We start from the raw sequence: 25,093 nt of genomic DNA, 5'->3' as shown, positions 1-25,093 counted from the left end.
GCAGAGAGCCTCGATAACTCAGCCAAGTTCACACAGCAGAGAAGTGACTTAGGACCTGAGCCCAGGTTTGAGCTACTAATTGCAATTAACGAATGCGTTTATTTACTCATTCACCCCAAATGTATTATGTGTGACCAGGTAATGAGTTAAGAGCCAGAGAATCTGGGGATCCCTGGGTGGCGCAGCGGTTTGGCGCCTGCCTTTGGCCCGGGGCGCGATCCTGGAGACCCGGGGTCGAATCCCACGTCAGGCTCCCTGGATGGAGCCTGCTTCTCCCTCTGCCTGTGTCTCTGCCTCTCTCTCTCTCTCTGTGTGTGACTATCATGAATAAATAAATAAAATCTTTAAAAAAAAAAAAAAAGAGCCAGAGAATCTAAAAATGAATTTTAAAAAAAAAAATCTCCATCCCGGGACGCCTGGGCGGCTCAGCGGTTGAGCGTCTGCCTTCGGCTCAGGGTGTGATACCGAGGTCCTGGGATCGAGTCCCGCATCCGGCTCCTTATGGGGAGGCCGCATCTCCCTCTGCCTGTGTCTCTGCCTTTCTCTCTCTCTGTCTCATGAATGAATAAATAAAATCCTTTTTAAAAACTTCATCGCCACCCTCAAGAAGTTCGGGCTTGTGTGTGTGTGTGTGTGTGTGTGTGTGTGCAGAATGAACAAATGACAGATTGCCACATTTTAAAAGATGATGTCATGCGTCTGTGTTTGAGGCTGAAGAGGTTTTCTCTGCTGCCGGTGACCTTCCACAGACTGCAGCACCGTTGGCCAACGGCCCCGACGGTGAAGCCCGGGCGCGTGGGGGCCGCGAGCGCCTGCATCTCCCCGCGAGAAGGGCTCCAGCAGCCCTCGGGTCCTCCTCTGCGGTCTCACTCTCCCGGGGGCGGCGGGACAGCCGGCCACCTCTCCTGCTAGGTCCGTCCATCCAAGTGCAGCTGCTGGGCTGGCTCTCCTCCAGGGATAAAAACCTGTCACTTCCACCCAAAGCGACGACGGCCTGCAGACTTCCCACGGAAGGACAGAGCGAAGACGGAGACCTGCTTTCTTAGGATCGTGACGCACGGGCGCCGGGGGACGTCCTGGACGTGACGTCAGGCCGATCCCCACGCGGAGCTCCAGGGACTCGAACCCGCGCCACCCGGGCCGCGGCGCCGTTCGCGACCGCTCGCTGCCTCCTAGAGTCGGAGCGGAGCCCTGTGTGTGCCAGAGAGACGCCGCACTGGCCGCCGCGGTCAGCCCCGCCGGGCAGCCAACGACCCAACCTGCGCGGACACCGCCCCCGGGGCTGGGGTGGGTGCTCCGCGAGGAGGAGCAGGAGGAGCAGGAGGAGGAGAGAGAGGGTTAGCGGGCGGCGGGCGTTCCGGACCAGTATTCAGGACGCACCGGGAGAGGTGGTAGCGGAACCTTTCTCCTCCGCCTCGCGCCTGCCTCCCCCGGACCCTAGTTGGCGTGGGACGCGGTCGCGGAGGTCCCTAAACATGGACACAGCCGGTGCTGGGTCCGGGCAGCCGGCCTCGAGCCTCGAGCCCCCGGGGTCCGCAGACGATCGACTTTTCCTGGTGAAAGGTGTGGTGTGGTGAGGGGTGCTGGAGTCGGAGCGACTGTCCCGGGGCCCGCGCCGGAGCCGCCGTTCCCACACACCTGGCCCTGGGAGACCTTCCTAGCCCCGCCCCCCCCCCCCCCGAGTTTAGCTGGTGGGGACCGGCCTGTCCGGGGTCGTGCGCGGTGGAACCTCCCCTGGGCCGGGTGGCTGGTCCCGCGAGGCGTCCCGTGCGCTACCTTCCCCATCCCCTCTAACAGTTTCTCTCGTGCCGTCCCCCTTCCTAGGTCGCACTATCTGGTTTTCGTCCCCGGGAGAAACTTCAAGCCCCTCCCCCTCCCCCGCCACCCCGCCCCCGGAGAAGGGGAAGGGAGGGGAAGGGACCCTGCGCCGGTTCTCAGCGCCCGGGAACGACCCCGCAGAACTAGAGGCCCTGACGTTACCTTTGGCAAGAGCTGCCTAGCTATCGCTTCTCAAATTTCAAAAGTGACTTAAAATCTAATTTATTTTTTTTTAAGATTTTATTTATTCATGGGAGACAGAGAGAGGCTGAGGGAGAAGCAGGCTCCACGCAGGGAGCCCAATGTGGGACTTGATCCCGATCCCGGGACCCCCAGGACCACGCCCTGGGCTGCAGGCAGGTGCTAAACCGCTGCGCCACCCAGGGACCCCCTTAAAATCTAAATAGTGTCTGAACTTACCTGGGTACGTCTTTTTAACTTAAGGTGTATTTTTTTTTCTTTAATCTCTCTCCTCACCCTCCACGCCCTCCGCCCTCCCCCTTCTACCCCCCCCCAAAAAAAAACCTTTTGGCAGGTGGAGTTTTCCTTGGAACTGTGGCTGCCGCAGGAATGCTAGCTGGATTTGTTACGACACTGTCATTGGCTAAAAAGAAAAGCCCTGAATGGTTCAATAAGGTTTGTGACTCGGAAATCCATTCCTAGCACTGTTACTGTTTACAGATAATTGGCAACTCTTGTGCATAGAAGTAAAGAAAACGTTGGTGGCCTTTCATAATGGTTTTAAGAAGTAAGCCTATATCCACCTCATAGATTCAGGAAGCGTACAAATTAATCAATTCTTTATTTTCATTTAGAAAGAAGTCTTTAATTAATTATGTGCTTTCTTAAATTTTAGCAGAACAAGACTTTGAAAGCTCATCCAGTACATTTCCTATTCACAACATGACTAAATCTAAAGCTGGGTAATTCCCTATTAGTTATAAGAGGGCCCAATATTTTATGTACCATAAAAAAAATGATGCCAGTTAAATTCTTGACACAAAACTAATTGCCAGAGGCATTTCTTTTTTTTTTTATTTATTTATTTATTTATTTATTTGTTTGTTTATTTATTTATTTATTTATTTATTTATTTCAGTAAGCTCTGTACCCAGTATGGGGCTTGAAGACACAACCTCATGATCAAGAGTTTTCATGCTCTACTCACAGAACCAGCCAGGCACCCCGCCAGAGGCATTTCTATTTCAAAAATGTTAAATTGTTGAAGTAAAGTGCATCTTATATTAATGAAAAACGTGGGTCAGCCCCTGGAACCCAGAGATCACACATGCTTCTGATCCCCAGAAAGGTGCCTGACACATAAGTGCTCAATTTGGGTTGAATGACCATAATCTACGTATGCCAGAAAATTCTTACTCCATGAGCAAGATTGAGTAGTCACTCATGTGGTCATATCCCCAGTTGATGAGTATTTTTCTTCTCATTGACTTGTAGTTACTTTTTGTACTTTGTGTTGTCCTGTCTCTGCCCTCTCCATCCCACATGACTTACTTATCCATCATTTCATTGCTTCAACAAATGTTAACTTGGGATTTTTTATGTGTCAGGCACTGTGCTAGCCAAGTCCAAGAGATATAAAAATGAACAAAACATCTGCCCTTCAGGAAGCTAGCATCTGGTGCAAGAGATAGATATCAAACAAATATTTACACAATTAACTATAAAATTACAATTCGATGTTGAAGAACAGTTTTATGTGAAATATCATAAACCAGTCGAGTTCCCTTTCTACTGGTATTTTTAATAATCTGATATCATACTTAAGCATTGTAAATACTGTAAAGGAAAAAGACCACATTTAAAAGTGCTTTTGGTCCCCATCTGAATACTAAGGGCTTAAATGGAGCTACCCAAATCACTGGTGAACCTTGTGGTCATTTTCCCCCTGTATTATAGAATATTTTCAGTGCAGAAATATATCTTGTAGCAGAAATCAGTAAAGCCTATCTGATGAAAGCTAGGGATTCTCAGGAAAAAAAAAACACATACCCACATTTACAATTTAATATTCTGTTTTGTAGTTCTGTGATTTGATTATCACATATGCCCCATCAAACATGGTGGTTTTCAATCTGTGGTCCATAGAACCCTAGGGATCCTAGGAAACTCCTTGGGGGGGGGGAGGGTCTATAAGGTCCAAACGTTTCATAATACCAAGACATTTGTGCTAATGGTAGAGAAGCATGTAGGGGTAAAACTGTTGGTGCCTTGGTGTAATCACGGTAGTGGCACCAAACTACTAGCCTGCTAGCATTGTGTTCTTCATTACCATGCATCTGCAATTTATTCTTTTTATTTTTTTAAAGATTTTATTTATTTATTCATGAGAGAGACAGAGAGAGAAGCAGGCTCCATGCAAGGAGCCCAATGTGGGACTCGATCCCAGGATCCTGGGATCACGCCCTGAGCCGAAGGCAGGTGCTCAACCACTAAGCCACCCAGGTGCCCGCATCTACAGTTTAAAAAAAAAAAAAAAAAAACACAGCATAAGAATATCTTTGTTACAGCAGTAAAATTATTAATTTTATTAAATATTAACCTTTGAATATCCCTCTTTAATATTCTACATGAAGAAATGGGAATTGCACATAAAGCACTTCTGATTTATTTCAAAGAAAGATGGTTTTCTCCAGGATAAGCAATTTATGATTAAGTTGCATGCTGAACTAGCTGCTATTTTTTTTTCATGTAATATCATTTTTATTTGAAAGAACAACTGACAAACTATAGTTATTCAGAAGTGGGTGTTTGTCAGACATTTTCTTCAAAATGAACAAACTGAGCCCAATGTCATCTCTTCAAGCAAGTACTTGTCAGTTTCTGTTGCCAATGATAAAATTGGAGCTTGCAAGTGAAAATTAGATCTTAGGAAACTTGTATCTGTCATTGTGAGCTTAATAACTGCTCAGTATTTAAAGGTTTTTCTGAGGAGATTGGTGGTAATATTTATGATGTGAAATATTAAATATTTAATAAATGGTGTCAACATTGGAAAGGTCTGCATAACTTGGTAAATCAATATTTTCTGAATGATCATAATGCATGGATAAAAGGCCCATTCGAAATACAAAATAGACTAATGGATTTCAGTGTAACAAAGTACAGAAAACTCATCAGTGTGACTTCAGATTCTACAGTGCATGCAGCTATTTGGGAAGTTCTGGTGGAACATCAAGGAAGGAAGGCTATTAAAATACTTGTCCCTTTTCCAACCACAGATCTCTGTAAGGCTGGATTTTATTCAAGTTCTTCAACCAAAAAACATATTGCAGCAGATTGAATACAGAAGCATTTATGAAAATTCATCTGTCCTTTGTTAAGCCAAACATTTTAAAAGATTAATCGAAATGTAAAACATTGCCTCCTTGAATTAAATTCTTTTGTTTTGTAAGAAAGTTGTTTTCATAAAAATAGGTTTATATTAATCTATATTGGGTTTATTTTTAAATGAATTAATACTTAAAATTTAAGAATTTTGGGACACCTGTGTGGCCTAGTGGTTGGGCGCTTACCTTTGGCCCAGGGCATGATCCCCGGGGTCCTGGGATTGAGTCCCCCTTCGGACTCCCCAAGGGAGCCTGCTTCTCCCTCTGTCTGCGTCACTGCTTCTCTCTCTGTGTGTGTTTTATGAATAAATAAATCTTAAAAAGAAAAAAAATTAAGAATTTCTTAGTTTTAATTTCTAATATATTAAATATTAACAAGTATAACACACATAATCAGAACTCTTTTGAGATCCAAGTATAAATGGATCCTGAGGCCAGAAAGTTTGAGAACCACTGTTCTGGATGGTTAAATGTGTTGTGCAAAGTTCTGCCTCCCCTCTGGGGAAATATCTGAATTAGGGCATTACCATTAATACAGACTCAGAGAGGCTCAGAGGTTCTGGAGCAGTTAATGCATTTACACTGAGCAAGTGCCAGTTTAAGAATACCATTTAGGCAGTATACTTCATAGTTACTGCCTGGCAGTTTTCTCTGTCATTGATAGTGATAATAACACGTAGCATTTGAATGCTTACCACGTGCTAGCTGCTGCTGTAAGGATTAGGGTTCATTGAAGCCTTATCACAACCCTATGGGATACTGTTATTTTAATGTCCCCATTTAACTGAGGCATACATGGATAAAATGACTTGCTCACCATGCCATTCTTAACATCTTTGATTATTTTTGGAGAAAGAATTATTCTATTTTTAGCCTTTTTAAATGTAAATTAAAAAAAAATAGACTTCTGGGGCAGCCCGGGTGGCTCAGTGGTTTAGCGCCGCCTTCAGCCCAAGGTGTGATCCTGGAGACCCGGGATCGATTCCTGCATCAGGCTCCCTGCATGGAGCCTGCATCTCCCTCTGTGTATGTCTGTGCCTCTCTCTGTCTCTGTGTCTCTCATGAATAAATAAATAAAATCTTTTTTTTTTTTTAAATAGACTTTTGTTGGGACACCTGGGTGGCTCAGTGGTTCAGCATCTGCCTTCAGCTCTGGGCATGATCCCAGGCTCCTGGGATTGAGTCCTGCATCTGGCTCTCCACAGGGAGCCTGCTTCTCCCTCTGCCTATGTCTCTGCCTCTCTGTAAAAAAAAAAAAAAAGACTTCTGTCCACTAGCCTGGAATCTAGGAATCTAGGTGTTCATTTTAATACAGATTCAGATTGCAACTCAGGACTTTAAGATGATGACCTTTTAGTTGGAGACTGCCTACACTGCTATTATTTCAGGAGAATGGTCATCATTTCTTTAAAGCCCTGACTGCATTATCTTAAGCTGAGTCTCCCACTAGAAAACTGGGAGTTGAAAGGCAATAGTAAGTGCCAAATGAACATTCATTTTTCTTTGTCCTTCATTGAATAAAGAGAGGAAAATGTAACCTAAGGTGGTGTTTAAAAACACATGTATATATGTAATACATACATAATTTCTATCCTTCCCAAGGAAATAAGGAATTTTTAACTTAAGTTTCTAAAATAAAATGTAGGCACTTAAATTGACCCCGTTTAACAATACTTGGTTAATGATACTGCTTCTGTATGAAAATTCAGGCCAGTTAGAAGTAAGTGAATTTATGTGAGATCTGTGGTATCTAGAGAACCACTCTGAAATTACAACAACATGAAAAAGAGGATAGACTTGTTTTTATCATAGAAAATAGCTAAAGAAACATCTCTTGAAAATCTGGTTAGGTCTCAGGTATATTACAAAAAAGTGTTAAAGTCAGCAAATACTGAGTCTAGCTCAGTGCCTTCAGTGATGGGGTGGTTATTCCCTTTTGAAGCATGCATTGCATTCCTATTCTTCAGTCAAGTTTGTATGCTGGTAGTCTGAAAGTTGTTCAGTTATGATGGTTATAGGTTTTTACCTTTTTATGACGCCTTGAAACCCAAGAGGAGAATCGTTTATTTTCTAGTTTCTCATTAATAGCTACCCTAAGCTGAGTTTCTTCTACATACCCTGCATTTAGCGTATACATTTTAAAGTCTTTGCAGTGACTTAGATTAGCTCACTTCTTTGAAGAACTCCGCCTTAAAGCTTCCTCTAATTACAACAATAGATTAGGTATCATCCTCTGGGACCATGGTGCCCTATATGTATGGTTCTATTGTTACACATCCCATTTAGATCATAATTAACTTTTATGTGTCTGTGTCCTCCCCCCTCTCCCAGGTCCCCATTTCCCCCCCACCAAGGGGGGTGATTAAAATCTTTAGAAAGAAGTTACCCTACTTCCCTTTTTGTCTCTAGTACCTAGCACAGCTTATTGCAATGCCCTGCCTACTCAAATACCTATCAATCAGAGAACTTGTGACTTGTGACTTAAGTCTTGAAGTTATTAAATAGAAAAGCTGGTATTTGAAAGCGGGTTGGTCTGGCTTCCCAAAATTAGGGTGAAATTCATACAGTCATGAATTTCCAAACTAATCATGATTTTTCCTTTCTGTCTTCATTGCAGGGAAGTATGGCCACAGCTGCCTTACCAGAGAGTGGGTCTTCCCTTGCCTTGCGAGCCTTGGGTTGGGGCTCCCTTTATGCATGGTGTGGGGTTGGTGTGATCAGCTTTGCTGTCTGGAAGGCTTTAGGAGTTCACAGTGTAAGTAACTACAATCCTGTGATTGGTATCTGGAATGTTCTACTTTCTGTGGTCTAAATATGCCTTATTTTCAGGAAGAGTGTGTGCGTATATATATATAATTTTTACTCTAAGCTAAAAAGCTATATATTGGGAATGTTTGGCTTTTTTTTAAAACTACTGGTAGGACGTTCTGTAGACCAGGCTATTTGTGACAGGTAGTTTGGCAGTTTGGAATAGGTGGCAATGGTGGAGTTGACGAAAGTGGTTCTAGATGTATTCTGAAGGTAGAGTCAACAAGGACTTGTTATACGTCGGATGTGAGAGGTGGGAGAAGAAAATGTCATCAGGGATCTCCAAGGCTTTTGGCCTGAGCAGCTAGAAGATGGATGGCGACCAGGAAACAGGTGATCAGGGACAATGTCAAAAGCTCAGTTTGGGGCCTGTGAATTTGAAATATCTGTTAGATAACTAAGTGGAGAGTCAAGAAAGCAGTTAGCTATAGAAGTTTGGAATTCAGAGGAGCAGCACAAAGTAAAGATATAAATTTGAGGCTCTTCAGGATGTGGATAGTATTCAGAGACAGGGGATCAGATGAGCTCATCAAGGCATTGAATGTAGAGAGAAAGGAGGTCTGAGGAAGGAGCTCTGGGCACTCCGAAGGTTGAGAGATTGGGAAATACGGAGGAAATTAGCAAAGATATTTCCCTACCAAAGGAGAAAACCAGGGAGAATCAGGAGAACGGTGACTTGGACGCCAGGTGAAGAGGGTGTATACTAAGGTTAAGTCCTATCAGATGAGACTCAGTAGTTCGCCAAGTTAACAAAGTAGCAGTCCTTGGTGGGTAAAGCCTTAGGTGAAGTGGATCCAAAAGAGAAGGGAGGAGAGGGATGATATGTATAGATACATTTTGAGCTCTGCTAGAAAAAGAAAGAGATGGGGTCATTGGAAGGGGAGTGAGATCGAGAGGTGTTTGGTTTTTTGTTTTTATGTTGGGAGAATTAATAGCATGTGAGTGTGCTGATGACATTGTCTCAGTAGAGAGGGGAAAATTGCAAGGGAGAGGGAGTGATAAGTAATGTTATTGGCATTACTGAGTTTTTCACATTGGGTTTAATCATAACTGAACATAGGCAGTTATTGTACTTTCCACTCAAAATATACTAATAGGCAAATGTTGCTTTTCTCCTGGTTCTGATTAACCTTTATTTTTGACATAACTGCTGGATAGTAATTGTTTATAATGATAAAGTTGTGTTTACCTAGAAAAGTTAGAAAACTTGTAACTGAAGATTTGTGATGATTTTTTTGTTACTTCAATTTTGCTTTTGACCAGTATAAAATCTGTCCTTCCATTGCAGGCATTGTACCAGACATTTTTGACATAGCAGACTATTTAACCTTCACAATAACTATAAAGCAGATAGTACTATCCCCCATTTTATAAATGAGGAAATTGGGATTCAGAGAGGTTAGGTCACTTGTCCAAAATCACACAGCTTGTAATTGACAGAGTCAAGATTTGAATCCAAATCTGACAGTCATTAGAAGCTAGATTTTTTTCCAATGTTACCTCCCCTAGCTAAGGTAGGAAATAAAGGAGTAGTTGGAAGGAGCTAGGATGAGAGGAGGGATGTTGTAAATTTGATGTTGATTGTGATGTGATCTACACATTCTTGATAACTTGACAGGTTTTACTGGGTATCTTTTTTTTTTTTAAGTATTTTTTTGAGATTTTATTTTATTTATTTATGAAAGTTAGAGAGAGGCAGACATAGGCAGAGAGAGAAGCAGGCTCATTGCAGGGAGCCTGATGTGGGACTCCATCTCAGATCCCAAGATCACATGCTGAGCCAAAGGCAGACGCTCAACCGCTGAGCCACCCAGGCGTCCCTACTGGGTATCTTTAATGTGGGCCTCACTTCCACCATTGTAATTTACAACAGTCAGCTATGACCAGCCATTCTTTCCTCATAAAAGAGAAGCCCTCCTTTTAGCCTTCATCTTCAGTTGAAAAATGCTTAGAGTATAACGGTAAAGCAGGATTTATTTGTATATAAAATATGAGAGCAGTTATTTGAAAATAAGTGGAAAAAACTGGGGGGGAAATATGTCCAGTAGAAATATGTGAATGAATTATGAGTCTTGTGGATTTTTTATTTTACTTTTCTGTTTGTTTCTTTAATGTGTATTGCTTTAACAGTAATACTACCTCTTTAAAAAAATAGTATTAGATTTTATTTTTATTAATTTATGCTAAAAATTAAGCACAGCTGCCTAGAAGATCACAAAACTTCTTTGACTACATGTGAAATATAATTGAGGGCATGAAATATTTAATAATAAGATTATTAAGCTTTTAGTTTCTATAAAAATGGTGGTCTGTTAGCACTGTATATTGACTTCATGGAATTGATAGGTGGTATTTCCAGAACTTAGTCATGTAGGTCATAAACTGAGTAATACAGTTTTAAGATATTTTAACATAAAAATAGCCTTTGAATAAGAAGAGTCATAATGAATCAATCCAAATTTTCATTGACCAACAAAATTAGGTTATTTAGATTAAGTTCTATGCTCAAGAACTTGGGCTTTATGGGCTATCTGGTGCTATTCTAGTTTCTTAGAATGTGAACTTCTTTTTATGGCACCAATAGGAGGATTATGGCCTAAATAAAATAGTTGGGCAAGAAAGATTATTTTCTGATCTGCACTACTGAATAAAAGGATACTTGGAATCTTTTTATATCTTCATGTCTTTAACTAAAGCATGAGAATACAAATATACTCTCTCCCTACCTGGAGGTCCTTAGGAATATCAGTTTGATCTCCACATCTGAGAAGTCTCGCAGAAAAATCAACAACTGATAGTTTTTCAAGGGCATACCTTTTAAAAGCAGTGGTGTTTATTAATTTGTTCATTCAGAAGATATATGTGGGCCTACCTTGAGCCAGGCACTGTGCCAAGACAGGGCTCCCCAGTAGACTGTTATTATGGAAAGGCTTTGGTTTTCAGACTCTGTAATCAAACTCTTATTATATGACCCAATGTGAGTCTTGTGGAAAGCAATATGGTATATCTCAGTTCTGCATTGAGTTTTGAGGATAATTATGAGGTTGCCCTGAGTCCTCAGTTATCTTTCCATGACTGAAGAAAACAATCTTAGAAAATGCTGGACAGAAATGGCCCAGATCTGTGCACTCAATAAATAATTGATATGATCATTCTAGGTAAATTCAGGTAAATCAAAATCAGTCCCAGTTCAAATAATTGTTGGTAGCAATCTTGAATTGTATTAAATCAAGATAAACCTAGTTCAAAAAAAAAGCAGGGTTCCATCTACTGGCTGAAAGAGCTCAGTTCACATTCCTTATTTTAATTCACAGCTACATCTGCTGGCTAACCGAGGGCATGCTGAAATGCTTGAAGCTGAGCTATTCAGTTCCTTAAAAATATTTTGAATTTATGCTTTGTTTATTCATAGTTATTATGGAATTTTATTTCACATAGAATGTGTATAATATATCAGATATAAGTTTATATTTTACCAATAGTCTATCATTTAGAGATTCCACAAAAGGAGAGCTAGTAGAGGCTATCTTGTTAGCTGACTGAAGCCAGTAGGCATACCCAGGATTTAAAGTGGGAGCCTCCCTGCCTTCGTATAGGAACCAATCTAAATTCAGCCTGGATTGTCTCGCCCTTTCCCGCCTGCTGAGCAGTGTTGTGGGCCAGCAAGCAAGGCCTGATTCCTTAGTATGGATTCATCAATTACTTTGACTTATAGTATTTTATCATCTGATTATGGCTGAGATGGCATTAACTTTATAACAGTAACTTAATTGTGAAAAGAATGAGCATTTACGATGGGCCTGTGGTCCCCTGCTGCAGCTGATGATCCCCAAATGATCCTAGGAGACTGCCATGTTCAAGCCAGGTTCACACTGTGACAGTATGATTAGATCGTTTCTATTAGGAGCAGGTATTTTCAGTTTAGAATAGTTGAGATAAATGCTTGTCAGTGAGTAAATAAGGATCTCTAGAGATACCAACTAGTAATTCCCCAATTATCAAAAGAAAAAGCAGGGTACCTGGGTGGCTCAATCTGTTAAGCATCTGCCTTGCACTCAGGTCATGATCCCACATCAGGCTCCCTGCTCATTGGGGAGTCTGTTTCTCCCTCTCCCTCTGTTCCTCTCCTTGCTTATGCACTCTCTCTCCTCTCTCAAATAAACAATCTCTGGGGGAAAAAAAAAAACTGCCACTTATAATTATGTCACTCAAGCATAAAGACTTAATTTTTGTACCTTTTCATATTTATATTAAGTATTGATACTTGAAAGGATTTCTGAAAAGAGTGAGTGCATTTATGGTTAGACTATTACACCTTTTTTTTCTCCCCTTAGAAGGAAAGATATTGGATATATAAATAATCCTGATTGATATGACTGGGAGCATTAGGGCTTTTATGCCTGTGAACTCATCTTGTTCAACATTTGTTGGAGGTGAGGCTGTCTCAGAGTACTGGTCAGAATCACCATTGTTTACATTTACTGTGCCTTGTACTTAATACATTCATGATACCTGGTGTAGTTAGAATTGGCATAATTTATAATTGTTGCCCTCACAGGAACTAAACCTTATTTATAGTAAATAAAACTATGAATCAAAACATTTTTTAGTTATTGTGAAATACTTTAAATTGTCCAGAGACTTAAATGTAAAAAGTAACTTATAAATAAAGGGCATTTTTAGTTTAGTTTTTTTACCAAGGAATAAGAGGTGTTTGCCTTTATTTACACATTCTGCTTGTTTTTAAAGAAAAACATGTTTAGGACCTGTCTTTTTTAAAACAAAGATAGCTTTGTGATTTTTTTTGTAAATTATGTACTCAGTGTTAAAGTAGAAAAGTACAAAAAAGGAGACAAAAATCACCAGAAAGGGATCTCTGGGTGGCGCAGCGGTTTGGCGCCTGCCTTTGGCCCAGGGCGCGATCCTGGAGACCCAGGATCGAATCCCACGTCAGGCTCCCGGTGCATGGAGCCTGCTTCTCCCTCTGCCTGTGTCTCTGCCTCTCTCTCTCTCTCTCTGTATGACTATCGTAAATAAATAAATAAATTAATTAAAAATAAATAAAAATAAATAAAAAAAATAAAAATAAAAATAAAAATAAAAAAATCACCAGAAATCTGAGTTGTAATCATTTGTTACAATAAGAACATCCCTTCAGACTTTCTGTAAGCATATTCATATAATTGTATCTAAATGTTGTTTTGTTCTATTCTGAAACCTTTTTTCACTGAATAGCCACAAGAACATCTTTGCACAGTGGAGTATATAAATCTCCATCACTTTTAATGGCTACATGGTACTCCATTATATTATAATTTACTTAATCAGTCTCCTGCCAATAGCATTTAGATTGTAATTTTTCACTGTTAAAACACCATAGTGAACCTCTCTCTGCAGACATGCATCTTTTTGTACTTTTCTTGGTCAGGAAATTTGTCCTAAAGACAGATGATGTTATTGTTGAATCCAAGGGCATTTAAAAAATGTTTTTGATATCTATCACTAAGTATGAAGTTTATACATCTAGACATACCGACAGCACATACAGGTTTCCTAGCACCCTTGCCATTCGTGGCTTCTCTTTGAAATGTTTGCCAATCTGATAGATGGAAAATAATCTTTTTCTTCCTTTATGCATCTCTCTGAAGTCCCTGCTACTATAAAGGCTTTTATGCAAATAATCTGTGATTGAAGTCTTACTCATCTCTCCAGCCCATGTTGCCACCCGATCTGCTGATAGAGGTTGTTGCTTTCCCAAGAGCCCAGGCTTCCTTTTCCTGAAAAACAGAAGGTGAAGCATGTAAAAAAAAAAAAAAAAGAAAAAAACAGGTCTTAAATACTCCCAAAATTGGCATTTATCTCTCCTCTTCTACAAAAGATCCTTTCAGAGAAGTAACATTATGTCTTTCCTCTAGGATAATACTGGATTCATTCTAATAAAATTTATTTTCTCCAGCCCTTTTTTGATAGCTGCTGCTAAGTATACTTTTTATGTTAATGTTTATGTTCCTTTCTTAATGATTTTATGACCAGCTACATGGGCTTTTGCTAATTAGAGTAAAATCTTTTTCTTTTGACTTTTTGCTGATTTCAACATCTGGTAGATCTTGTATCAAATACATTTATTCCTACACCATTTTTAAGTTATTTGTCTCAAAGGAAGCAACATTGTAGGTGAATGATAGAGCCACAAAGGTAAATAAAACTATGAAAAACTTAGAAGTTTTTAACTTCTAAGATATCTAAGAAGGAAATAGACTGTATGCTTTGTACTTTTCTCTTTGGTTTCAGCCAAAGGTTAAAAACAAATCCGCTTCCTGGCAAATTGTGTAATGGTAGCCACTTCTGAGGGATTTGCAGGGGAAGTCTGAAAAGTGACTTAAATGATGTCCCTTCTGCATCCTTGCCTAATCTAATTTGAGAGCTTCCAAAGATCCCTACCAGCTTCTGTCTTCAGGAAGCAAACTTGAGTTCCTTACTCTGATTACCATGACATCAGCAGACCCCGCCTCGATTCCACTTTCTGATGGTACTTACTAGAATACCAAGCACACAGAGTCATCATGATCTTGCACAGATCATTCTGTCAAGCTGAGGGCCTTCAGGTAGCGTAAGCATTGAGGAATATATTCCTGGAATCATTTTTAAATTAATTGGAAGTGGCACTGTGCATCACTTAAACTTAGGTCTGAGGTGACAAGAACATCTCTATAACCCTTATTTCCCATTCATTGCAGCTCTAATGGGCTTAGCATCCGGTGGTAAGAGGCACTCGATGTAATGTGGAAGAGCAATTTGGTGACAGAGAGACCAAATCACAAGCACTTGCTCAGTTTAAAATGGGAGATAATGACCAATGTCGTATTTTGTTTTCTGGGGTTTTTTTGTTTTTTGTTTTTGCCTAAGCCAAGGTGGCAGGAAAAAAAAATCAGCTTTTTTGGCATATTGCCAAAATACCTCTTCTAAAAACTCACCAGTTCCCTTTTATAAGTAAAATAGGGCCCCAAGCATTTTATAAAGTGGGAATGTGCAACAATTACTAGAAAAGATAAGCTCTGCCATGAAAGCCTTCTTGTTCCAAAGCCTGATAGAAATTAGGCTTAAATCACCTCAGGAATGTTCCCAGCCTTATTCCACTGGAGGAAAAGTATCCTTGATTTCATTTGGATTTTCTTTTTCTTTGTCCTTATTTCTTAAACTGAGCATTAGAAAATTGGACTCACAGGAGCAGATCTCTCTAAATAAAGCATTGTGGAGTGCAGACCTGATAGCATACACTTCCCCCTAAGCTTGGTTGTAAAGGGTATCTATTATCGGTTGGTCACTTAGAAATATTTAAGAATATATTAAAAAAATTTACATGTATATGTTGATATATATATCATTATTAATTTACCAGTATAGCAGATGATGAAGTGGTCTCTTAAATTGAATTTTCCTGACTGAAATAATTTCTAACCATTTTAAGAAGAAAATTTTTTTAATGTGCTGTGTATCCACAACGTAAACCATACTGAACATAATTTCACTTTTTGATGACTCAGATTTATCAGTTATTATTTGCCTCTTGTGCTTTTGGAGTCACACCTTTATAGTTCTTTATTCTTTTGTTAGTTTTCTCAATCCTCCAAGTTATTTTTTCCTTCCTACTATTCCATTTACTTCTAAAATGCTGCTGCCTTATTTTATAAATTTTATGCCAGGTTCCTTGCCTTGCCCTTAAATTTTCTTCTTCACAGGGTCCATCCACTCTGGTGGCTCCATCCACATGCAGAAGGCTGCTGGGTCTGTGTTCGTAGTTAATCTCTGAGCTCTTTGCTCACAGACCCACTTGCCTAGACACGGATGCTTGGATGACCAGCAGGCATCATGTGCATTGCCACCTGAACTGATACATACTGACCCCTACCCCATCCCCACCCTGCATCCTACTCCTGGATCACTCACGGTGAACGGTAGCATCATCCACAGAGCTGCCCAGAGAGAAGAGCTGATTCTGTCCATGGCCGCACTCTTTCCCACCCCTCTATCTAATCACTCACTGAGTCTTGCTTTTTGCACACCCCCACAGCCACTGTAGTTGGAGGTGTCTCCCTGCCCCAAGATGGTCACAACTAACCTGTTCTCTCTGCCTCCCGCCTGGCCTCTCCATAGTCCCTGGAGTCCACACTTTGCAAGAGGGCTCTGGCCTTCATCTTCCCCAGACTTCTGCCTGCATCTGTACCACTCACTCTGCCTCTCTTCATGTCACCATGGGTGAGGCGTCCCTGCTGCTACCAGAGGCCACTGGCGCCATCTGCCAAAGGACCTTGCTCCCAGAATCACCTCAGCTGTTGCTGATTGTCAGTTTTCCCTCTACTGCAGCGTGCACACTGTTCAAGTTTCCCCCGCCTCCATAGATTGTCTTGAGGGTACTCATCTTTCTCCCAAAGCTTTCAGCTCATTCCTCTACTTCCCTTCCCTGGCAAAGACTTCCCAAAGGTGCTATTATGGTCACCACCTGCCCCTCCTCCCCTTTCTCCTCAGTACAGCTTCTTTCCTGGCTGTGGGGGAAACTGCTGGTCAGGGTCCCCAGTGTCTGTCTTATTGGCACACACAGGTCTTCATCACCCTGTGACTTAACCTCTCAACAACATTTGACAGTTGAACATTCTCTCCTCCATAAAACACTGGCTGTTGGCCTCTGAGACACCTTCAGCCTCCCTAGCCATTTTTGCATATCTTTGCTGGCGGCTCCTCCCTGGCCGAACTCTAAACATGGGAATTTCCAGTGGCTTCATATTTGCACTTTTATGTTCTCCTTCTGTGCTCGGTCCCTCAGTCCCATAGCTAGTCCTTAGCATTTTAAAACAGTCTGCACAATCTGATGTTGGATTGACCCCGCAGCTCCATGTTGTACATCATCAGTTATGTGTCTCAGAGGCACATCAACAACCTGTGTCTTAACCAGACTAAGCATCCTCACCCCTGTCCTCCCAGCTTGCTCCTCCCTTTGACTTTCCCACTTCCAGCCAGGATCACTCCCATCCCCCTAGCCATTCCAGCCAAACCCCATCAGAGACTCATCTTGGGTTCTCTCGTTTCCCTTCATTCCCTTCATGTCATCCATGGTCAAGTCCTGCTCGGTGGCTGTGCAGCTGGACACAGCCTGACTCCTTTCATCTCGCTCCACCTCCATTCACTTCTGGCCTAGCATATTGAAAGCTTCCTGGCCTCTCCTTTCCTTCCCCTGAACTTTTCCTCCACTGAGCAGCTGGAGATATTCGTAAAGTGTAAGGCAAGTCATGTCACTCTGTGAGAAACTCTTCAGTGGCTCCCAGGGAAGAAGTCTCGTGGGATGTAGCCCCACTGGCCTCGCCGACCTCCTCTTGCACCACACAGTCTGCCCTCCCCCTCCCCCCCCCCCCCCGCAGCACACTGGCCTCCCTCCTCAGGGCTTTTCCTCCAGCTTTTCCAGGAGACTCCTTCCTTCCCCAGGAAGGTTCTGTGTTGGCACTTAGAGTTTCAGCCGGATCTTATATCATCTCTTCAGAGTAGCTTCCCCAGACCATCTGGTGTAAAATAAAGTAGCCTCTTTACTCCCACCACTCAGTTCCTCTCTGACAGTATCCTGTTTTCTTCTCTTCACAGCACAATTGCAAAATGAAGTTATAGTGACCATTTTCTTGTTTTATCTGTCCTTACAAAAAGAATGTCAATTTTAATAGAGACTTCATTTGTCTTGTTCATTGTCATATTCTTAGCACCTGTAACATTGCTTGGCACAGAGGATGTATCCAATAAACACCTGTTGGTTGAAATCTGATCATACTCTTTCTGCCATTTCAATGGCTCACTCTTCCCTTGAGAATAAAATCCAAGTTCCTTGAAATGGTTTGGTCCCTCTCTTATCCCTTACTTATTCTTTAACGCACTGGTTCTTAATGGGAGCAATTCTGACTGCCCCTCCCCCCAGAAGAAAGATACTTGGCAATATCCACAGACATTTTTGGTTGTCCTAACTGTGGGGATGCTACTGGCATCTAGTGGATAGAGGCCAGGTATGCAGCTCAACATCCTGTACACTGGACAGGCCCCACCAAGAGTGATCGAGCGCACATGTCCATAGTGCTGTGGTTGAGAGTCTGGCTGTTTCTTTGTGTTGCACTCAAGAGTTCTAGCCATGCTGAAAGTCCATGTTCTCCTAGTCTCTGAGCCTTGTCCTTGCTCATCTCCTCTGAGCACTCATTCCTCTTCCTACCTTTCCTGCTGCTGGCTCTGTTCTTTGCCTAGATGGAGTCTTGAGGCAAACTAATCTTTAACCATTACGACAGGGAGTTAATCTCTTCTGGCAGTTTTGAGGCTGTAAAGGTAACTTAAGCTTTTTTGAGATAAATTTAGGTTTTTACCTAAATTGAAGGTAACTTCCATATACAAAAATACCCTTCATGTCTTTTTTTTTTTTTTTTGGATGAATAGAACTGTTATCAAGGATTACAGTATAATTTCTATTAATCCAACCACAGAGGATAATTGTTGTAAATTAATAAAGCCACACCTTTATAGAGCCTATCTCCATAAAATTAAGCTTTGTCAGTTTTTGGCTATGATTTGGGATGTTTAAACACATACCAGTGAATTTAACTTTCTTTGTTTCATGTTTTGTGCTACATTAAAATATTTCCTTTTGAATGATTAATACATGTGGCTCTTTTAAGGGCATCAAAAATTATGTGTAGATAATGCATTTAAAGAACAAAAGTGAGATTTAGGTACTTTATTAGATGAACTTGCTGGTTCCTGTTATGATATTTGAATACCATAAATAGAAGTTGATCACAGTGTTGTTCTGAATTGACAGTCTGCCTTTGTTCTATCAGGAGACAAAGCTTCTTGTCCCTATTCCTGTCCCTGCCCAGCATTGACAGTGTCACCAACAAAAGAAAATGCTTTAAGGTGCTGGTATTTGTAAAGACCTTCCACATACGGATTACAAAGTTATATAGATTTTAGTATATAAGCAATAGAATCACAGCCCACTAATTTGTTCTAAAACTACAATTTGCATTTTATGATTTTTAAATCACAAGACTTTTAAAATAATGATGTTTATATAATATGCTCTACTTGCTGGTGAGTTTATAGCTTATAATATTAATACTGCTTTCATTGCAGCTTCTCTTTTTTTTTCTTTTCATATCAAGGGTTTTGTGCTCTTTTATTTTTTAAAATGTCTCCAAAGAACAAAACTTTTTTTAAAGGATGAAAATATTCTACCAGTACATATTTGTTTTACTGCATTTCTAGCACTGTAGAATTTCTTTCTTTTTTTATGTTCTGATTTGGTAGGTATTGACTCTGGCTTTGAAAACAGTTAAGGAATCTTTTAACTTATCCATAGCTTTATCTGAGACTTGTATATCAGCCTTGCTAAGAAACCCTAAAAAGACACCTACACATTTTACCTGCCCCTTAATTTAGAACTCTGGCACCAGGTGGATTCTCTAGTTGTGGTTTCCTGTTTCTCTCACCTTTCAGCTAGCCTTACTTCACTGGGTTCTATATTCATTCTTTTCTACCATGAATATTTACTGAATTCACTTACCAAGCTCTGTTCTAGAGGGTAGTGATATGCTGTCAATAAGAGATTATCTCTGGAGTGACAAATTCATAAATAATTACATTTAATTGTGATAAATCCTACAATGGAGAGGTACAAAGACACTGGTGGCATAAGATTTTTAAAAGTCACTTCTGCTTGGGGGATTGTAGAAGACTGAGAGGATGGAATATTTGACTTCTAGATGGATAAAAGGGCAAGGGAGCTGGGAGTGAGAGTCTAGGCAGAAGGAATAGAACGACTCTGTTGCAACCATTCCTGGTCCAGAGACTTACTGGTCATCTTCATTTCCTGCTTCCTCTCTGCTAAGGGACGTAATCAAGCATAATTCTGCCATCAGTTATCATAGTATGCTGTATTTTGAATAGGAAATTTGAGTTAGGTTAGGTTTTCCATTCAAAAGGAATAAAGAGCCACCTAGGGCAAGTCATTAGGGAGCTGTCTGGCTCTATTTGGCTTTCCATGTCTTTGACTAGACCTAAATCTACTCTGGAGGTCATGGGTGTCTCTGCCTTTCTTAGTTCTTCCCTTCTTATCTCAAGACTTACTGTAAATAAAAAGCTGCTTTGTTTGAGGTATTTTTATTTTGGAGAGTGTTATTTTCTCAAAATTGATTTAGTTGTGGCTAAGGGGAAAAACTGAAGAGGCAGCTGTCAGAGATTTTATTTCTGAAGAGGTTCAAACTCTAGAAAGAAAATTACTTTAGAAAGAAGTCATCTAGCTAAGAGTCTTTATGTGCTTGAATTTCATCCTCAAGAACACTTATCTTGGAAAATGACTTGACTGGTCAAAGGAATCATCATAGGAAGAAGGTGGGAACAGGGATCAGGTTAAAACATTTCAGTTATGACCTGGATAGAAGAAACGATCAAAAGTTGGTCTTTTAAAGGGATCCCTCTAAGATGTTAGTCACCATTAAATAAAAATAATCATTTTAAAAACTCGTTTTTGACAAATGGTTACCGTAAATCTGACCACCACTGTGAAGAGAACTCAGGTGTGCAGTGCTCTCACCACTGTTGTGTGTCATGGAGCTTGTGACCCCACACTCTCTAAAAGGGGTGTCTGGACTCTGCTGGAGTGCAAACAGGAGCCCCACTAACTGCCACATTTTCCACCCCTCAACAATTCCTTTGCTTATTGTTGCTCTCTTCCTAGTCTGCATTTCAGTGGCAGAAAGGAGAATAGCTTTCTAAGTCCTAAATATGAAATACTCATTTTGTCAAGATTCAGTGTTCTGAACCGAAATCTTTTTGTTTGTTTTTCTGCCTGGGTGGGGGCTGTGAGTGCCAAGAGCCCTTTTTGGGAAGAGCATATTGCTCTGTGAAAAGGAAAGGAGAACTCTGAGGAATGATTACACAGTCCGAATTCTATTTATAAGTGGGGAGAAAGTGCCATTGTTTTTGCTTGGACTTCTGTAGTTCACTGGGTTTCTATTTCATCAGATGTAAAGCTGCTATCCCCTTAGTAACTTCCAAGGATGTTCATAGGACTGACCAGAGAAGGCAGAGGAAGGAAGATAAACTGATGCCCTCTTGTACTAATATTTGTTTTTACTGTTTTTTAATCAGATTTGTGCGTTGGTCAAAATTTGCCGTTTAAGACAGATCTTCATTTTAACAGAAGTCTGTCTCCCCACCTCTACTCAAGAAGTCCTTTTTAATCCGGACTATGGATCACAGGCTTTCCTTTGGCCTGAGAGAGCAGTGAGGGAGTCTCGTGATGAGCGTTCAGTAGGGCGAGCTCGCGGTCGGCCTCTTCCCCGTCGCCGGCAGCCTGGACTCCCCCAGTTTTGGCTCATGGTGGTGACTGGTGTACACGCCGCAGAACCTTTCCAAAGAGAGCCCTCAATGACATACAGCATACAACAGGAACCCCACTTTACAGATGCAGAGAAACGGAGGAGGTGGCCATCCGGAGCCGGGGCATACGTACCGTATTTTCCTCGGCAGGGAAACAGTTCAGAAAATTTAACTCTATTTTTATGTGTATTTGTTGGGATTATTTTTACTTGGCATCTGTAGCAGAAATAGAAAATTAGTAATCCCGGGGATCTGGGTTGGCCCATTATACATGTTAAAAATTGCAGAGAATTCACGTTTATAGAACTTTACCTTCGGAATTCATTTGCTAGAGGAGCTAGGACTTCCCTGCAGGCCCTCGCGGGGCCCTGCGACCGGCCGCCTTGCGCAGCCGCAGTAGTAGCCTGCGGGAGGTGGGGCCCTTCCGCTGGCCACGAGCTCGCGCAGCCGCAGTAGTGGACGGCGGGAGGTGGGCTCGCGCGCAGCCGCAGCAGGGGGTGACGTCGGTGTCTAACCGCCCTCGCCGGCCGCCGGCCGCCAGCCGCCCTCGCGCCTCGAAGCTGGTCCGCCACTTCCCTCCTTTCTCTTCCTCCACCTCTCCTGTGAGTGGCCATGAGCTGGGTTGTGAGAGCCCTGCGGGGCAGCCGGAGAGCGGGCGCCGCGAGAGTGAACCGCCTGCGTCCCCAGCGGCCGGCCGGCCTCTCACCCGCGGGCGCCTGGGCCGTCGTCCCCGCGTCCGAGATGGCAACGGTCCGGGCCGAGCTTCTCAAGAATGTCACTTCCGAGGAGGTCGTTCATCACAACAAGGTCTCAGTTATAGGAACCGGATCGGTTGGCATGGCCTGTGCTATCAGCATCCTGTTAAGGGGCTTGACCGATGAACTTGCCCTTGTGGATGTTAACGAAGACAAACTGAAGGCCGAGATGATGGATCTTCAGCATGGCAGCCCTTTTGTGAAAATGCCGACTATTGTGTCCAGCAAAGATTACCTTGTCACTGCCAACTCCAGCCTCGTCGTCATCACAGCAGGCGCACGCCAGGAAAAAGGGGAAACACGCCTTAACTTAGTCCAGCGAAATGTGGCCATCTTTAAATTAATTATCTCCAATATTGTCCAGTATAGCCCTCACTGCAAGCTGATTGTTGTTTCCAATCCGGTGGATGTATTAACTTACGTGGCCTGGAAGTTGAGTGAATTTCCCCAGAACCGTATTATTGGAAGTGGTTGTAATCTGGACACTGCCCGCTTTCGTTTCTTGATTGGGCAGAAGCTTGGTATCCACTCTGACAGTTGTCACGGATGGGTCCTTGGAGAGCATGGAGACACCAGTGTTCCTGTGTGGAGTGGAGTGAACATCGCTGGTGTCCCTCTGAAGGATCTGAACTCAGATATAGGAACTGAAAAAGATCCTGAGCAGTGGAAAAATGTCCACAAAGATGTGATTGCTAGTGCCTATGAGATTATCAAAATGAAAGGTTATACTTCTTGGGCCATTGGCCTGTCTGTAGCTGATTTAACAGAAAGTATTTTGAAGAATCTTAGAAGAGTGCATCCAGTTTCTACCATAATTAAGGGTCTCTATGAAATAAACGAAGAAGTATTCCTCAGTGTTCCATGTGTCTTGGGAGAGAATGGTATTGCAGACCTCATAAAGATAAAGCTGACCCCTGAAGAACAGGCTCGTCTGAAGAAGAGTGCAAAAACACTTTGGGAAATTCAGAAGGAGCTCAACCTATAAAGTTGTTTGAAACTACCTTTCTGAAGTTATTGATGAGATAGTAGTTGTAGGGTTGTATATGTCAAATGTTTTTTATAAACTTTATGTTTTAGAATTTAGAAACAGGGAAGGAAGTAGAGTTACTCGTTTATTTAGTGCCCCCCCCCCCAGCTTTTTTATTTAACATCCAGATGTCAGGATAATTTTTTTCCCCACAGTTCCTAAGTGATTGCATCAAAGGAGTTGTTTTTGTATCACTGATGTACCAGTACTTGCTGTGTGTGTGTGTCTGGTTGCTATTTGGTCCAAAAGATTATAGGATATAGGAGTTTATTGTGTTACAGAAATAATTTTCATCAAGTATATGTTCTTTCATTCTGGCTGGCTTATGCCTACTATGTTCACTTAATGTGTTTTTAAGACCTAACTTTCTCGACAATGTAAAAATAAATGTAAATGCAGAAGTATTTTCTGTAATGTAGCCATCAGCTGTCTTCATTCCCCTATGACACTCTATCAGCTGTAATACCTTAAGAAAGGTATTATAAAATGGGAGCCAAGAGTAGGTCCTGTTTGTCAGGGACAGAGGGGCACATGCACACACATGTTCATGTATGGATGCCAGTGAAGCAGGATCATTAAAATATAAAAATAGGAGTGAGCTGGTTGGTAGCACTTATAAAGTATTCAATGCAGTAAAATATAAAGCTTTTAGAAAAAGTCCTGACAGTCCAGAGGTGGCAAGTGTTACTCATATTTATTTGGCAGGGAAAGGAAACATTCCTAAACTTTGCAGTTACAAAGACAAAGCCTGACTAAAATTATTTTACAACTGCGTCTGATAACCTGACCAGTTAGCACATTAAATCAGGTAGCGTGTTACTGATTGTTCTTGTGAGGCCTGGTCATAAGATGCTGCAGGGTCATCCCTATTGCTCACTTTACTTCACACAGAAAGCTTTTGCTTTAGAACATTGCCCTGTTGGTAAGCACTGTCATAAAAAAATTGGTTATTTTAATAAGTACTCCAGGGATTATATTTCTCAGAAAATTACACATTTTTTTTATTCCTATGTCAATTGACTTTATACTATAGATTCTAGACTTTATACATGTGACACAGTGCAGGTTTAGGAGAAAGTAAAGGTGCTTGTCTGATCTTTACCTAAATGATGTACTAATAACTTAGAAAATGAGATTTTTTTTTTAAAGATTTGTTTGTTTATTTTAGAGAAAGCATGACCAGAAGGGGCAGAGGGAGAGAGAATCTCAAACAGAATGTGCTGAGCACAGAGCCTGACATAGGGCTCAGTCTCAGGACCCTGAAATCATGACCTGAACCGAAACCAAGAGTCGGTTGCTTACTCAGCTGCACCACCCAGGTGCCCTGAGAAAAACTCAAATTCATGTTAGCTTTCCTAATATAGTTGAATATTAAATAATATGGTATGTTCAAACATATCTCAGGACCCATGTGGATATCAGCAGGGCTAATCAAAATTGAAAAGTACTAGCATCTCTTCTCTAAATAAAGCCAGCCCTGCTTCGTTGGTTTTATCAGGTAGACACAGAACAGCAATCCACCCCAAAAAAGGACCTTTTACCATAGTGATCAGAGCTCCCATACTATTTTATTGGAAACGTCTAGAAATGTTCTGATTACCCAGGAAGTATTGTCATATAATGGGACTAATTGATGTGCTGAGTTCTCTGAAAGTAGGAAGAATGGTGGTTTGATTGTTCCAGCTGATTCTAAGAGCTATTTAAGCTTAATTGCACAGAGTTCCTCTTCCCCTTTGTCCAGCCCTTGAGTTTTTATTCAGCCAAGTTTAATGTAGTTTTGAAAGGGATCAGAGCATGCCCTAGGTCTGTTTTGTAATTCTCTTCACTATGTCAGTCAGGCTAGGCTGGGTTATATATACTACAGTGAGAAATGATCTCCAGATGTGTGGCTTAACATAAAGGTTTATTTCTCTTGTAAAATTCACTGTGGGTTTACT

The 25,093-nt window shown here is 41.5% G+C and overlaps 2 protein-coding genes across 2 annotated transcripts in view; both read left to right on the top strand.

Annotated features, from left to right (window-relative positions):
• The first annotated feature begins 1,458 nt into the window (after positions 1 to 1,458).
• The window catches only part of TMEM242 (transmembrane protein 242), a 28,480-nt gene continuing 4,845 nt past the window's right edge, over positions 1,459 to 25,093 (top strand). The window contains exons 1-3 of the mRNA XM_055310473.1: positions 1,459 to 1,563; positions 2,354 to 2,454; positions 7,783 to 7,920. Of these exons, the coding sequence (XP_055166448.1) occupies positions 1,476 to 1,563; positions 2,354 to 2,454; positions 7,783 to 7,920 (327 nt within the window). The 5' untranslated portion in view covers positions 1,459 to 1,475. The remainder of the gene's footprint in view (positions 1,564 to 2,353; positions 2,455 to 7,782; positions 7,921 to 25,093) is intronic.
• Positions 7,808 to 23,565, top strand: LOC129500253 (L-lactate dehydrogenase A-like 6A). Its single transcript, XM_055310472.1, has 2 exons — positions 7,808 to 7,920; positions 21,144 to 23,565. The coding sequence occupies exon 2, from the start codon at positions 21,987 to 21,989 to the stop codon at positions 23,112 to 23,114; it is 1,128 nt and encodes a 375-aa protein (XP_055166447.1). The 5' UTR covers positions 7,808 to 7,920; positions 21,144 to 21,986; the 3' UTR covers positions 23,115 to 23,565.

The sequence above is a fragment of the Nyctereutes procyonoides genome, unplaced genomic scaffold, assembly GCF_905146905.1.
Source record: "Nyctereutes procyonoides isolate TBG_1078 unplaced genomic scaffold, NYPRO_anot_genome, whole genome shotgun sequence".
In the NCBI taxonomy this organism is placed as follows: domain Eukaryota; kingdom Metazoa; phylum Chordata; class Mammalia; order Carnivora; family Canidae; genus Nyctereutes; species Nyctereutes procyonoides.
This window is presented reverse-complemented; position numbering and strand designations above follow the sequence as displayed.

Bases quoted from the DNA above. Each gene is read 5' to 3' on its own strand.
- LOC129500253 (XM_055310472.1), top strand. From the start codon at position 21,987: ATGAGCTGGGTTGTGAGAGCCCTGCGGGGCAGCCGGAGAGCGGGCGCC.